This window comes from Pseudophryne corroboree, chromosome 10, assembly GCF_028390025.1.
Source record: "Pseudophryne corroboree isolate aPseCor3 chromosome 10, aPseCor3.hap2, whole genome shotgun sequence".
NCBI classification, from domain to species: Eukaryota; Metazoa; Chordata; class Amphibia; order Anura; family Myobatrachidae; genus Pseudophryne; species Pseudophryne corroboree.
This window is the reverse complement of record NC_086453.1, coordinates 362,173,309-362,190,594: the sequence shown is the minus strand read 5'-3', so window position 1 is coordinate 362,190,594 and position 17,286 is coordinate 362,173,309. Positions and strand designations below refer to the sequence as shown.

General features: G+C 45.5%; 1 protein-coding gene across 1 annotated transcript in view; it reads right to left on the bottom strand.

Annotated features, from left to right (window-relative positions):
* LOC134965378 (indolethylamine N-methyltransferase-like) overlaps window positions 1-5,509 on the bottom strand; it is a 32,090-nt gene extending 26,581 nt beyond the window's left edge. The window contains exon 1 of the mRNA XM_063941843.1: window positions 5,383-5,509. Within this exon, the coding sequence (XP_063797913.1) occupies window positions 5,383-5,509 (127 nt within the window). The remainder of the gene's footprint in view (window positions 1-5,382) is intronic.
* Between the last annotated feature and the right edge of the window lie 11,777 nt (window positions 5,510-17,286).

Here is a 17,286-nt window from a genome sequence, read left to right as displayed (position 1 = left end):
GTTCACACCGCCACCATACCCCCAACCTACCAAATCCAAAACCAAAAAGAGGTCCTCCAAGAAAATCATTAAACCTTCCTTAGACAAATGCACCCCGTCTGACCAAAAAAGGTAATGCTAACGATACCTGATCCTATCATGACGAACCACTGCACCACCATGGACCAACACCCACTTCACCTTTTTCCTGGCCTCATCGATAGGCCATCTGTCAGATACTCCACGCCAACATAACCTCGGCACGATAAACAAGTATATCCAAGTCTTGGCAATGCAAGCCAAATCTTTCACCATACAACATTGCAAATCCAACAACGTCCTCTTTCCCAAATCATTGCCACCCAAATGCATCAACAACACCTATGGGACACCATGTCATTGGGCATGTGATAATAACCTTGCCTTAAGATCTTGCCACAACATTCTACGCCAGGCTAACCATCGAATCTCACTAGCCTACGAAAAACACTGTGCCCCCTCAGAGGCCATGAACCGAGATGCCCAGGACACAAAGGAGTGACAGACCACCCACACCGCACACTTATCAACTACCCATCCTATAAAGAAGGAGAAGAAAAGAAGGAATAATAGGTTCATAAGTGAATAAAACATTGAAATTGCATGAAAATACACAAGGATCTGCCAAAAGAATGAAACATTTTGAACTACGGCAAAGCCGATTGAAACAAGCTTCAGGCCAATCAAAGCAACAGTAATACACACAAGGAAATGCAAACAAAAAAAAGGGTGAGGGAGAGGGGGTGGTGATGGATTGTAAGGGGAAAAACAAGTAAATTCGGCCAGAGGAAAAACATAAAACCTTCTGAGGGACCAATTAACCAAATTGAAGTCCAATTAGCCAAATAAGTAATCATGGAGCCGAACTGAGTCCGTCAGATAGGTAAAAAGCATCAAAAACCACTGAACCCCCCACTGCCAACAGTGGCGGATAGCTAGTCTCTAAGTAGGAAGGACATGGGAGACGAACATGACACTACACACCAAACAATGAGCAACCAAGAATTCAAGTAAATGATAAAATGCACAAGATAAAATGGAAAGCCTCAGGGCCGAATGTATCATTTATAACTGGAGGATTTCCAGCAGCCCAGAGACTTAATCTCCACCACTGAAAATCCAGCAGATGCTGCTGACGTTGCAGCCCCGATCCGAAATGAATGGGGCCCAAAATCAGCAGGCGAAAGGCCCATGCTGATCAGGCTGCGCCTCAACATCCACCCAAACTGGTACTTCGTCAGTGGCAACCCGTCATAGTGTAGAAGCCAAGAACCCTCCGAAGAGGGCCGGACATCCACATACCGGGAAGCCAAAGCGACTGGGCAAACTCGAACATCTAATGAAGAGACCAGCATGACCCACCGTCCTCTAGCTAGCTGGACCGTCTTAGATCAACACAGACTGCACAGCAAGGATCTCTCACCCACCACAACATCCTCCCCGAGCATGGCCGAATCCCTCTATTTGGATGACGCAACCATCTCCGAGACCCGAAAAGCCCCATGGTAGGCCATGGTAAAGTCTAACTGAAATAGAAGAGCCTCAAAAAGGGAGAAAGTCATGCCAGACACAGCACACAACATCAATCAATCAATCAATCAATCAGGAGTGACCCATCAATAGGGCATCTCCTGTCAGGCAGGACAGATGCCAGATGTGCCCACCCGTTCAGCGCCTTAGCTAGGAGAACATTTTTGGTAAAATCTGGGAGCCCCCACAGCTTGTCGAAAAAGGATATTCCTGGAAGATACCTAGACACCACCGCCCTAGACCTACCGGAGACATAGAGTTGCAAAATAATGAAAAGCATCAGCCAATGCCCACTTTTACCTCTATGCCCATGACCATGAGAAAATTCCTCCCACTCAGCCCAAGCATGACGGTAGGCCCTGAGAGTGCTTGGCACAATGGAACACTCTGCTAACCCCTCCATGCCAGTTTGATAACCTGCCAAACATAAGAGGGACAGCATACCCTGACAACTTCAGCCTCCGGAACCAAAGACCGAAATCTAGCCCAATGGCCCACGACAATGCATCAGCAATTGCATTGTCTATCCCAGGCACATGTTGTGACGGAAATAACACATTAAAGCGTAGGTACGACAGAACTAACTGTCCCAGAACACACAAAACGATGACCAACTTAGTCCTCCGGTTTTTCACAGCGTGCACCACACCCAGATTGTCACATCTGAACAAGATGCTGCTATTGCAAAGCCGATCGCCCCACACCTCCAAAGCCACCATGATAGCAAAGAGTTCTAGGAGTAGGAGGTCTTTGGTGAAACCCTTACAACACCACTCCGGGGACCAGGTGGCGATGCACCAAGCTCCATTGAGGAAGCAACCAAACCCCACGGATACTGTAGCATACGTAAATAGCTGCAAATTGACATTGCCAACTTGTAGAGACAGCCATATCTGCATGCCATTGAATTTCTCCAGAAATGAGAGCCAGATCACTAAATCCTTCTTAATTTCTGAGGAGCGAGGGGGAGGGTTGGGGAGGGGTCTGAGATGGGACAGAGATTTGGCTGATGAAATGCAGCAAAGGACAGGGAGGGAGAGCCACAGTAAACCCCCCAACAGACACTGCAATGGCTGAAAAAAACAAACAAATAAAACACAGTAAAAAACCCCAGCACCAATTACAATGGCACCTACACACCCAAAGGCAACAGGGAAAGAGGATGACTAAAACCAGCACAAACCAGACAACACCATTAAGCTCCACCCCCAATTCCTCCTATTGGAGCAACATACCTATCATGCCATAGTGATCCGCCCCCAGCCCAGGACGTTTAACTCCCTTCATTCCAAACCTTGTCATTATGTTCTTCTAATATACAAAAAGAAAAAAAAGGGAAAAAGAGAAGTAAGATAAAAAAAAAAGAAATTAGAAATAGAAATGAATGAAAAAAAAGAGTAAGTGCATATTCAAATAATATAATAAAAATAAAACATAAGAGATCACGGTGATGATGATTATAGTCATTCAAATCTTTCCACTTGTTACAGTAGTTATCAATAAACCTTAATTTTGTTTCTCAGCAGTCTTTTTTATGAGTGAAGATAAGAAACTCCCCTTGCTGTTTTGACAACCTTGTATTGGGCTTTTTGAACAGTATACTATGGTACCCCCTCTTGCATAATATCTTAGCCATGTCCTTGCTTTGCATTTTAAAGGTGAGATCATTGGAGCAATTTCTCTATAATCTTATAAACTCACCCTTCAGGACAGTTTGTATTGGTGGTGGAAAGTGATGTCTTTTGTACTGAAGAAGGCTGTTGCTGCATTTGACTTCTAATACAGGTGAGAAAAGAGATTGCCCTCTTCATAAATATTAAGTAAAAGGTCTAGAAAATGAATGGTATAGGTGAATTTCCGTTTGAGCTTCATCATGAAGTCATGGAATTTCTGATCTGATCCATTCCAAATCAGTAAAATGTCATTGATGTAATGAATCAACATTGGTATAAGTGTGGTAAATTCATCATTGGCATCATTGAATACATAAGCAGGTTCCTACCACCATATGAACAGATTTGCATAAGTGGGTGAGCATGTATGCCCTAGTTTGGAGTAAAATTTTTTTTATTGAAAACAAGATAATTCCTGTTTAGTATGAATTCCAGTAGATCCAGAATTAACTTATGGAAGTCTGATGTATTTTCTCTATCCTAAAAAAAATTATGGCTTCCATTCCCTGTAGATGAATGCTGATGGTGTAGAGGGATTTGATGTCTATACTGGCTAGCATGTGATCTCTGTTCAGTATGAGGTGTTTATCCATTTGTGAAAGTCTGTGGTATCTTGAGCATAAAAGGGTAAGGTGGTTACATGGTGCCTGCAATGTGTATCCACAAGGATGCTCAACTGTTTTGAGAGTCCCCGTATGCCAAACACAATTGTCCTACCCGGTGGGCCGGTGAGATATCCATACATCTTTAGCAGGAAGTAAAGCATGGGTATCTTGGGGTGGGCTACATGGTGAAATACATTTTCAGGTTTTGTTATAATGCCGACTGCTTTGGCCTTACTGATGATCTGATTATAGAGGATTGAGAAATTCTCAGTGGTGTTAAAGGTAATATGTCGGTAACACAGCTTGTCCTCTAACTGATGTCAGGCTTCCTTGAGATATAGTTCTGTGGGCCTTAATACAACATTGCACCCTTTATCTGAAGGTTTTTGTCATAACATCAGGCCATTCTTTGATTTTAATTAAGGGCTTTCTGTTCTACTCATTAAGATTGTGAATCTTATATGCGCAAGATCTCCTAGTCCTATTTATTAGAATATTATTTATGTAAAAATGAAATTAATATACTCACTTCTAAACAGATGTTTGTTTGGGGGGGCTACAGTGGCAATTTTATTTTGCATTTATGTCATGGATCTGTGGAGGGTTCAGAAAATGTTGGTGTCGGTGAATCGCCTTTAAATTCCTCCATGGCTTCAGGTTCTTCAGCAGCAGTTAATAATAATTCATGGGTAGAAGAAGATTCTGAATGAGAAAACCAATAATCAACTGTTGGTTGGTTAATATAGGGGTAGATGCATTAAGTCTGGACAAGTGATAAAACAGTGAAAAAGAAGTGACATTGAGGCTATCAACACCACTTCCCTATCCTCCCTGCTCGACTCCCTTCTCTCTCCTATACTGTCTCTCTCATGCCCTGAGCAAGCCACTTCCTATACAATGCTTCACTTACTTCTGTTCTTAACGCTGTCGCGCCACAAACCACCATTCACTCTCACAGATGAACACCTGAACCCTGGCACACCAAATGCTCCAGATATCTGCAAAAATGCTCGTGTACTGCTGAGGGACAGTGGAGGAAGTCACTCTCTAAGGCAGACTTCCTCCATTTCAAACTTAATCTCTCATTTCCCTTGCTAAACAGTCATAATTCAAGAACCTCGTCTCCTCCCAGTCTTCAAATCCTGGCGCCTCTTTGACACCCTCAACCCCATCCTCTGTCATCCCCCACCTCTTCTGCCCTCCTCAATGTCTGCTCTTGACTTTGCTACTTACTTCACTTCCAAAATTGATTCCATACGTCAGGACATCACATCCAACCAAACCATCAGCAAACAGCCACCACCTCTCCCTTGCCATTCATCGTCATCACTCTTACCAACTCTGACATCTTTCTCCCATGTATATAGTGAGGAAGTCATGGCCCTTATCCATTTGTCCCCCGCCCCACCTCCCCACCTGACCCTTTACCCCCATGCTTCCTCTGCTTCCTTCACGTGTTACCATCTTGCCCACCTCCTCAATCTCTCCCTCTCATTTGGCGCTGTCCTCTATGCCTTCAAGTATGCAATCGTCTCCCCTATTTTTAAAGAACTTACCCTTGATCCACACACCCTCTCCAACTGTAGACCAATCTCTCTCCTCCCTTTTGCCTCCAAACTCCTTGAACATATTGTCTACAACCGCCTTACTGCCTTTCTTTCTTCCCACTCCTGCTTGACCCATTCCAGTCTAGCTTCCATCCTCTCCACTCCACTGAAAATGCCCTCTCGAAAGTCTGCAATGTCTCCTTTCTGCTAAATCCAAGGGCCACTACTCTCTGCTTATTCTCCTTGACCTCTATATTGCTTTTGACACTGTGGACCCCATGCTCCTTCTGCAAATCCTTCACACCCTTGGTCTGAGTGATACTGCTCTTTCCTGGCTATCCTCCTTCCTCTCTGACCATTCCTTCTCTGTCTCATTTCATGACTTCACCTCCCCACCACTTACATTAACTATAGGTGTCCCCCAAGGGTCTGTTTTAGGTCTTGTCATTTTCTCTCTCTCTATATGTCCTCTTTAGGTGAGCTCATTAACTCTATTGGCTTAACATAGCATCTAAATGCTGATAAAACAGAAGTCTACCTTTCCTCCCTTGACCCCTACCCTGCTCCCCTCACTCGTGTATCCAATTGGCTCTCTGCTATAGGCTAGTACCCACTAGCCAATCCCTGCGATCACCAATATTGGCAGCGGCAGGGACCCGGTAGGGGGGCGGCATCGGCAAGTGCATACACACTTGCCAATGCAGCCAGAACAGGAAGAGATGGTGGGGGGGCCGCTGGGGAAATGATGGCCATGCTGCATCTGCAGCATGGCTGTCATTAATGAGGCTCTTCCTCATCTGTACATATTCAGACAAGGGAGTGGGTCATTAACGATGCGCACAAGCGTGCATAGTTAATGACATTTAGTGTACACACTGCATGAGATTGTGAAAGATCTCACTCAGAATAGCCATTCTGAGCAAGATCTTTCAAAATCTCATCTAGTGTGTATGGGGCTTATCTCTTCCTGGATGTCCCAGCACTTTCTTAAACTTAACATATCTAAGACTGAGCTGATCATCTTCTCACCCTCTCACTATCTCACCTCCCACAATTTCATTATTGATGGCACTACTATTTCCTCTAGCCCCTACGTATGTTTTCTTGCCATACATTCAGCAGCTCTCTCAAACCTGTCCTTTTCATCTCAAACATATTTCTAGGATCAGAACCTTTCTCACTCAGGATACCACTAAGACCCTTATCCACTCACTGTTCATCTCCTGACTAGACTGCTGTAATCTTCTCCTATCTGGCATCCCTTTCCATTGCCTCTCTCCACTCCAATCTATACTTAGTGCTGCTGAACTGCTCATCTTCCTCACCAAATGTACTGCATGCACCTCCCCTCTCTTACAAGCCCTTCACTGGCTTCCCTTCCGCTTCAGAATCCATTTCAAGCTTTTCACACTCTCCTACAGAGCCCTCATCCACTTATCTCCCATTTACATCTCTGACCTTATCTCCCTTTATACTCCTGCCCGTCCTCTTCATTCTGCTAATGCAGCTCTGCCGCCAAGATTTATCAGGCTCTGCACACTTTCTCTGGAATTCTCTACCTCTCCGACCCTCCACCTCTCTACAAAACTTCAAATGAGCTCTCAAAACCCACTTCTTCACTAAACCCTCATTCTCGACCCTCTGTCCCACACTCTCTTTCAGCCCCATCTGTGTCACCCTTGTATGTGTGCCCCTCCCCTGTAGAATGTAAGCTTCCATGATCTTCCCTCATGTGCTTTTCCATCTAATCCGTACAATGGCACCAAATCCCTCAGTTTTCTGAAGCCCTGATATTTATTTCAGTGTAATCTGTTGATGCAGCTATGTTTATATACCATGTACTTGTCCAATATTGTCTTGAACTGTAAGTCACTGTTTTCTTGCTTTTCCTATTTGTTTATGTACTCTGTAACAGGGCGCTGCAGATGCCATGTGGTGACATATAAATAAAAGATAATCATAATAATAATAATAATGATAATAATTGAAGGTGATAATGCACTTGACACTAACTGTAATTTTTTTAACCCATAATGATTGGCTGGTGTATTATCACCTTCCACTTATCATTTCTTTATCACTGTTTTATCACTTCTCCAGGCTTAGTACATCTGGCCCTAGTCCCCAGATACTTCAGGGACCTGTCTGTATCCTTGAGGGGTTACAAGCATGCCAGGGGTTTTTCCGAGTACCTAGAAACCCCCCTGGTTGCCAATCCATTGGAGCAGCAGATCAATATTTTTTTATACATCTTCATGGAGCCTCAGGCAGGCTCTAGGCTGATCTCCCAGTGGTGCTTTGCAAGAGAGCTGGCCGGATGTGCCAGTGAACAAATGGTTTTGTCTATGTTCTCTTCATGATCAGGACCAGAAAGTGACAGCATGAGAGGGCAGAAGAGATCTTCCGCCCTTACAGCACCTTAATGTTTTATGCATTTTCCATTTGTGTGAGGTTTTTTGTTTTCTCCATGCACCATTGTGCTGTTGCGGGCTCACTCAGCTTCGCTTTACTCACCACAGGTTACTGTTCCAAATAGTTGGTGACATGGACCCAGGGGCTTATTGGAAAGGTTCTCTCCACGAAGGGTTACTAGATGCTACCATTACACAAGTGTCCGTAGTATGTGTCAGATGCTGGGGGCTTACTTATCATGCTGGCCAGGTGAGGCTCTATGCTGATGTTGTTTGTTTAACTGGTGGTGGGGAGAGATGTGTATGGTGTGTGTATGTTAGAGATGAGCGCCTGAAATTTTTCGGGTTTTGTGTTTTGGTTTTGGGTTCGGTTCCGCGGCCGTGTTTTGGGTTCGACCGCGTTTTGGCAAAACCTCACCAAATTTTTTTTGTCGGATTCGGGTGTGTTTTGGATTCGGGTGTTTTTTTCAAAAAAACCTAAAAAACAGCTTAAATCATAGAATTTGGGGGTCATTTTGATCCCATATTATTATTAACCTCAAAAACCATAATTTCCACTCATTTTCAGTCTATTCTGAATACCTCACACCTCACAATATTATTTTTAGTCCTAAAATTTGCACCGAGGTCGCTGGATGACTAAGCTAAGCGACCCTAGTGGCCGACACAAACACCTGGCCCATCTAGGAGTGGCACTGCAGTGTCACGCAGGATGTCCCTTCCAAAAATCCCTCCCCAAACAGCACATGACGCAAAGAAAAAAAGAGGCGCAATGAGGTAGCTGACTGTGTGAGTAAGATAAGCGACCCTAGTGGCCGACACAAACACCGGGCCCATCTAGGAGTGGCACTGCAGTGTCACGCAGGATGGCCCTTCCAAAAAACCCTCCCCAAACAGCACATGACGCAAAGAAAAAAAGAGGCGCAATGAGGTAGCTGACTGTGTGAGTAAGATAAGCGACCCTAGTGGCCGACACAAACACCGGGCCCATCTAGGAGTGGCACTGCAGTGTCACGCAGGATGGCCCTTCCAAAAAACCCTCCCCAAACAGCACATGACGCAAAGAAAAAAAGAGGCGCAATGAGGTAGCTGACTGTGTGAGTAAGATAAGCGACCCTAGTGGCCGACACAAACACCGGGCCCATTTAGGAGTGGCACTGCAGTGTCACGCAGGATGTCCCTTCCAAAAAACCCTCCCCAAACAGCACATGACGCAAAGAAAAATAAAAGAAAAAAGAGGTGCAAGATGGAATTGTCCTTGGGCCCTCCCACCCACCCTTATGTTGTATAAACAAAACAGGACATGCACACTTTAACCAATCCATCATTTCAGTGACAGGGTCTGCCACACGACTGTGACTGATATGACGGGTTGGTTTGGACCCCCCCCAAAAAAGAAGCAATTAATCTCTCCTTGCACAAACTGGCTCTACAGAGGCAAGATGTCCACCTCATCATCATCCTCCGATATATCACCGTGTACATCCCCCTCCTCACAGATTATCAATTCGTCCCCACTGGAATCCACCATCTCAGCTCCCTGTGTACTTTGTGGAGGCAATTGCTGCTGGTCAATGTCTCCGCGGAGGAATTGATTATAATTCATTTTAATGAACATCATCTTCTCCACATTTTCTGGATGTAACCTCGTACGCCGATTGCTGACAAGGTGAGCGGCGGCACTAAACACTCTTTCGGAGTACACACTTGTGGGAGGGCAACTTAGGTAGAATAAAGCCAGTTTGTGCAATGGCCTCTAAATTGCCTCTTTTTCCTGCCAGTATAAGTATGGACTGTGTGACGTGCCTACTTGGATGCGGTCACTCATATAATCCTCCACCATTCTTTCAATGGTGAGAGAATCATATGCAGTGACAGTAGACGACATGTCCGTAATCGTTGTCAGGTCCTTCAGTCCGGACCAGATGTCAGCATCAGCAGTCGCTCCAGACTGCCCTGCATCACCGCCAGCGGGTGGGCTCGGAATTCTGAGCCTTTTCCTCGCACCCCCAGTTGCGGGAGAATGTGAAGGAGGAGATGTTGACAGGTCGCGTTCCGCTTGACTTGACAATTTTCTCACCAGCAGGTCTTTCAACCCCAGCAGACTTGTGTCTGCCGGAAAGAGAGATCCAAGGTAGGCTTTAAATCTAGGATCGAGCACGGTGGCCAAAATGTAGTGCTCTGATTTCAACAGATTGACCACCCGTGAATCCTTGTTAAGCGAATTAAGGGCTCCATCCACAAGTCCCACATGCCTAGCGGAATCGCTCCGTGTTAGCTCCTCCTTCAATGTCTCCAGCTTCTTCTGCAAAAGCCTGATGAGGGGAATGACCTGACTCAGGCTGGCAGTGTCTGAACTGACTTCACGTGTGGCAAGTTCAAAGGGCATCAGAACCTTGCACAACGTTGAAATCATTCTCCACTGCGCTTGAGACAGGTGCATTCCACCTCCTATATCGTGCTCAATTGTATAGGCTTGAATGGCCTTTTGCTGCTCCTCCAACCTCTGAAGCATATAGAGGGTTGAATTCCACCTCGTTACCACTTCTTGCTTCAGATGATGGCAGGGCAGGTTCAGTAGTTTTTGGTGGTGCTCCAGTCTTCTGTACGTGGTGCCTGTACGCCGAAAGTGTCCCGCAATTCTTCTGGCCACCGACAGCATCTCTTGCACGCCCCTGTCGTTTTTTAAATAATTCTGCACCACCAAATTCAAGGTATGTGCAAAACATGGGACGTGCTGGAATTTGCCCATATTTAATGCACACACAATATTGCTGGCGTTGTCCGATGCCACAAATCCACAGGAGAGTCCAATTGGGGTAAGCCATTCCGCGATAATCTTCCTCAGTTGCCGTAAGAGGTTTTCAGCTGTGTGCGTATTCTGGAAAGCGGTGATACAAAGCGTAGCCTGCCTAGGAAAGAGTTGGCGTTTGCGAGATGCTGCTACTGGTGCCGCCGCTGCTGTTCTTGCGGCGGGAGTCCATACATCTACCCAGTGGGCTGTCACAGTCATATAGTCCTGACCCTGCCCTGCTCCACTTGTCCACATGTCCGTGGTTAAGTGGACATTGGGTACAGCTGCATTTTTTAGGACACTGGTGACTCTTTTTCTGAGGTCTGTGTAAATTTTCGGTATCGCCTGCCTAGAGAAATGGAACCTAGATGGTATTTGGTACCGGGGACACAGTACCTCCAACAAGTCTCTAGTTGGCTCTGCAGTAATGATGGATACCGGAACCACGGTTCTCACCACCCAGGATGCCAAGGCCTCAGTTATCCGCTTTGCAGTAGGATGACTGCTGTGATATTTCATCTTCCTCGCAAAGGACTGTTGGACAGTCAATTGCTTGGTGGAAGTAGTAAAAGTGGTCTTACGACTTCCCCTCTGGGATGACCATCGACTCCCAGCAGCAACAACAGCAGCGCCAGCAGCAGTAGGCGTTACACGCAAGGATGCATCGGAGGAATCCCAGGCAGGAGAGGAATCGTCAGAATTGCCAGTGACATGGCCTGCAGGACTATTGGCATTCCTGGGGAAGGAGGAAATTGACACTGAGGGAGTTGGTGGGGTGGTTTGCGTGAGCTTGGTTACAAGAGGAAGGGATTTACTGGTCAGTGGACTGCTTCCGCTGTCACCCAAAGTTTTTGAACTTGTCACTGACTTATTATGAATGCGCTGCAGGTGACGTATAAGGGAGGATGTTCCGAGGTGGTTAACGTCCTTACCCCTGCTTATTACAGCTTGACAAAGGGAACACATGGCTTGACACCTGTTGTCCGCATTTCTGTTGAAATACCTCCACACCGAAGAGCTGATTTTTTTGGTATTTTCACCAGGCATGTCAACGGCCATATTCCTCCCACGGACAACAGGTGTCTCCCCGGGTGCCTGACTTAAACAAACCACCTCACCATCAGAATCCTCCTGGTCAATTTCCTCCCCAGCGCCAGCAACACCTATATCCTCCTCATCCTGGTGTACTTCAACACTGACATCTTCAATCTGACTATCAGGAACTGGACTGCGGGTGCTCCTTCCAGCACTTGCAGGGGGCGTGCAAATGGTGGAAGGCGCATGCTCTTCACGTCCAGTGTTGGGAAGGTCAGGCATCGCAACCGACACAATTGGACTCTCCTTGTGGATTTGGGATTTCGAAGAACGCACAGTTCTTTGCGGTGCTACTGCTTTTGCCAGCTTGAGTCTTTTCATTTTTCTAGCGAGAGGCTGAGTGCCTCCATCCTCATGTGAAGCTGAACCACTAGCCATGAACATAGGCCAGGGCCTCAGCCGTTCCTTGCCACTCCGTGTGGTAAATGGCATATTGGCAAGTTTACGCTTCTCCTCCGACAATTTTATTTTAGGTTTTGGAGTCCTTTTTTTACTGATATGTGGTGTTTTGGATTTGACATGCTCTGTACTATGACATTGGGCATCGGCCTTGGCAGACGACGTTGCTGGCATTTCATCGTCTCGGCCATGACTAGTGGCAGCAGCTTCAGCACAAGGTGGAAGTGGATCTTGATCTTTCCCTAATTTTGGAACCTCAACATTTTTGTTCTCCATATTTTAATAGGCACAACTAAAAGGCACCTCAGGTAAACAATGGAGATGGATGGATACTAGTATACAATTATGGACGGACTGCCGAGTGCCGACACAGAGGTAGCTACAGCCGTGAACTACCGTACTGTACTGTGTCTGCTGCTAATATAGACTGGTTGATAAAGAGATGTAGTAGTATGTATGTATAAAGAAGAAAGAAAAAAAAACCACGGGTAGGTGGTATACAATTATGGACGGACTGCCGAGTGCCGACACAGAGGTAGCTACAGCCGTGGACTACCGTACTGTACTGTGTCTGCTGCTAATATAGACTGGTTGATAAAGAGATGTAGTAGTATGTATGTATAAAGAAGAAAGAAAAAAAAACCACGGGTAGGTGGTATACAATTATGGACGGACTGCCGAGTGCCGACACAGAGGTAGCTACAGCCGTGAACTACCGTACTGTACTGTGTCTGCTGCTAATATAGACTGGTTGATAAAGAGATGTAGTAGTATGTATGTATAAAGAAGAAAGAAAAAAAAACCTCGGGTAGGTGGTATACAATTATGGACGGACTGCCGAGTGCCGACACAGAGGTTGCTACAGCCGTGGACTACCGTACTGTACTGTGTCTGCTGCTAATATAGACTGGTTGATAAAGAGATGTAGTAGTATGTATGTATAAAGAAGAAAGAAAAAAAAACCACGGGTAGGTGGTATACAATTATGGACGGACTGCCGAGTGCCGACACAGAGGTAGCTACAGCCGTGAACTACCGTACTGTGTCTGCTGCTAATATAGACTGGTTGATAAAGAGATGTAGTAGTATGTATGTATAAAGAAGAAAGAAAAAAAAACCACGGGTAGGTGGTATACAATTATGGACGGACTGCCGAGTGCCGACACAGAGGTAGCTACAGCCGTGAACTACCGTACTGTGTCTGCTGCTAATATAGACTGGTTGATAAAGAGATGTAGTAGTATGTATGTATAAAGAAGAAAGAAAAAAAAACCACGGGTAGGTGGTATACAATTATGGACGGACTGCCGAGTGCCGACACAGAGGTAGCTACAGCCGTGAACTACCGTACTGTACTGTGTCTGCTGCTAATATAGACTGGTTGATAAAGAGATGTAGTAGTATGTATGTATAAAGAAGAAAGAAAAAAAACCCACGGGTAGGTGGTATACAATTATGGACGGACTGCCGAGTGCCGACACAGAGGTAGCTACAGCCGTGAACTACCGTACTGTACTGTGTCTGCTGCTAATATAGACTGGTTGATAAAGAGATGTAGTAGTATGTATGTATAAAGAAGAAAGAAAAAAAAACCACGGGTAGGTGGTATACAATTATGGACGGACTGCCGAGTGCCGACACAGAGGTAGCTACAGCCGTGAACTACCGTACTGTGTCTGCTGCTAATATAGACTGGTTGATAAAGAGATGTAGTAGTATGTATGTATAAAGAAGAAAGAAAAAAAAACCACGGGTAGGTGGTATACAATTATGGACGGACTGCCGAGTGCCGACACAGAGGTAGCTACAGCCGTGAACTACCGTACTGTACTGTGTCTGCTGCTAATATAGACTGGTTGATAAAGAGATGTAGTAGTATGTATGTATAAAGAAGAAAGAAAAAAAAACCACGGGTAGGTGGTATACAATTATGGACGGACTGCCGAGTGCCGACACAGAGGTAGCTACAGCCGTGAACTACCGTACTGTACTGTGTCTGCTGCTAATATAGACTGGTTGATAAAGAGATGTAGTAGTATGTATGTATAAAGAAGAAAGAAAAAAAAACCACGGGTAGGTGGTATACAATTATGGACGGACTGCCGAGTGCCGACACAGAGGTAGCTACAGCCGTGAACTACCGTACTGTGTCTGCTGCTAATATAGACTGGTTGATAAAGAGATGTAGTAGTATGTATGTATAAAGAAGAAAGAAAAAAAAAACACGGGTAGGTGGTATACAATTATGGACGGACTGCCGAGTGCCGACACAGAGGTAGCTACAGCCGTGAACTACCGTACTGTGTCTGCTGCTAATATAGACTGGTTGATAAAGAGATGTAGTAGTATGTATGTATAAAGAAGAAAGAAAAAAAAACCACGGGTAGGTGGTATACAATTATGGACGGACTGCCGAGTGCCGACACAGAGGTAGCTACAGCTGTGAACTATCGTACTGTACTGTGTCTGCTGCTAATATAGACTGGTTGATAAAGAGATGTAGTAGTATGTATGTATAAAGAAGAAAGAAAAAAAAACCACGGGTAGGTGGTATACAATTATGGACGGACTGCCGAGTGCCGACACAGAGGTAGCTACAGCCGTGAACTACCGTACTGTGTCTGCTGCTAATATAGACTGGTTGATAAAGAGATGTAGTAGTATGTATGTATAAAGAAGAAAGAAAAAAAAACCACGGGTAGGTGGTATACAATTATGGACGGACTGCCGAGTGCCGACACAGAGGTAGCTACAGCCGTGAACTACCGTACTGTATCTGCTGCTAATATAGACTGGTTGATAAAGAGATGTAGTAGTATGTATGTATAAAGAAGAAAGAAAAAAAAACCACGGGTAGGTGGTATACAATTATGGACGGACTGCCGAGTGCCGACACAGAGGTAGCTACAGCCGTGAACTACCGTACTGTACTGTGTCTGCTGCTAATATAGACTGGTTGATAAAGAGATGTAGTAGTATGTATGTATAAAGAAGAAAGAAAAAAAAACCACGGGTAGGTGGTATACAATTATGGACGGACTGCCGAGTGCCGACACAGAGGTAGCTACAGCCGTGAACTACCGTACTGTGTCTGCTGCTAATATAGACTGGTTGATAAAGAGATGTAGTAGTATGTATGTATAAAGAAGAAAGAAAAAAAAACCTCGGGTAGGTGGTATACAATTATGGACGGACTGCCGAGTGCCGACACAGAGGTAGCTACAGCCGTGAACTACCGTACTGTGTCTGCTGCGACTGGATGATAAATAATGATATAAAAAATATATATATATCACTACTGCAGCCGGACAGGTATATATTATATAATGACGGACCTGCTGGACACTGTCTGTCAGCAGAATGAGTTTTTTATAGAATAAAAAAAAAAAACACCACACAAGTGAAGTCACACGACGAGTGTTTAACTTTTTCAGGCAATCACACAATATAGTATACTACTAACTATACTGGTGGTCAGTGTGGTCAGGTCACTGGTCAGTCACACTGGCAGTGGCACTCCTGCAGCAAAAGTGTGCACTGTTTAATTTTAATATAATATGTACTCCTGGCTCCTGCTATAACCTATAACTATTAACTGGCACTGCAGTGCTCCCCAGTCTCCCCCACAATTATAAGCTGTGTGAGCTGAGCACAGTCAGATATATATACATAGATGATGCAGCACACTGGGCTGAGCAGTGCACACAGATATGGTATGTGACTGAGTCACTGTGTGTATCGTTTTTTTCAGGCAGAGAACGGATATATTAAATAAAACTGCACTGTCTGGTGGTCACTGTGGTCAGTCACTAGTAAACTCTGCACTCTCTACACTTCTACAGTACTCCTAAGCTCCAGTAAATCAGGTCAATCTCTCTCTCTCTCTCTCTCTCTCTTCTAATCTAAATGGAGAGGACGCCAGCCACGTCCTCTCCCTATCAATCTCAATGCACGTGTGAAAATGGCGGCGACGCGCGGCTCCTTATATAGAATCCGAGTCTCGCGAGAATCCGACAGCGTCATGATGACGTTCGGGCGCGCTCGGGTTAACCGAGCAAGGCGGGAAGATCCGAGTCGCTCGGACCCGTGAAAAAAAACATGAAGTTCGTGCGGGTTCGGATTCAGAGAAACCGAACCCGCTCATCTCTAGTGTATGTGAGGGAAATATTTAATGCAAGGGGTGTGTTTGTGTTTCACTGGTGGGGGGAGTGTGTTTGTGCAAGTGTGTGTTACACTGGCGGGCTGTCATTTTTCACTGGTGGGGAGGGTGTGCAGGGCCATATTAACAATGGGGCGAATGGAGCTGCAGCTCCAGGCCACCCCATCAAAATAGGCCCAGAGCGTCTGCTACGCTGCGCTGCTGTACACAGGAATAGTTTTCTTTCCTGTTACAGCAGCAGTCTAAGGCCACGCCCACTAAAACAGCAAATATCTCTCCCCCGCTTTTCTTGCACGTGGTTGAAAATCCGGGCTTAATCATTTGCTAGTGCCATGCGCCGCACAGTACCTGCCTCTACAGTACGGCAGCATCATGACGGGACATCAAATCCCACCATTGTACATAGGGAATAGCAGGTTCGGTACTCTGAGAACCGAACATCACGTCCCGAGCCCAGATCCGAGCACAGCTCGGGTTTTACCGCCAAATACAGAAACCAGAACAATGCAAAATGTCAGTCGGATTCTAGCGGGTTTTGGATTCCATATAAGGAGCCACACATCATCGCCATTTTCACGCCAGTCCTGGAGAGTGTAACGAGAGGAAGTGTCTTTCTCATCAGTGTCTGTCTGTGCGGGAAAGTTGTGCGGCAACCTGCTCTGTCTTATGTGTCATTCCAGTGCAGTCTTGTGCTGCATCAGTCAAGTCACAGTGCTGGTGTCTTCTGCTCCCATATGTCCAGTGCTGCTTTATAAGTCCAGTCCAGTGGTGCTGTGTTGTGCTGCATCAGTCCAGTGATGGTGTCCCTGTGCTGCCATAAGTCCAGTGATACTGCCGTATAAGTCCAGTGGTACTGCCATATAAGTCCAGCGGTACTGCCATGTAAGTCCAGCGATACTGCCATATAAGTCCAGCAGTACTGCCATATAAGTCCAGTGGTAATGCTATATATACGTCCAGTGGTACTGTCGTATATGTTCAGTTGTACTGGCGTATAAGTCCAGTCCAGTGGTATTGCTGTAGAAATCCAGTGGTACTGCCGCATAAGTCCATTG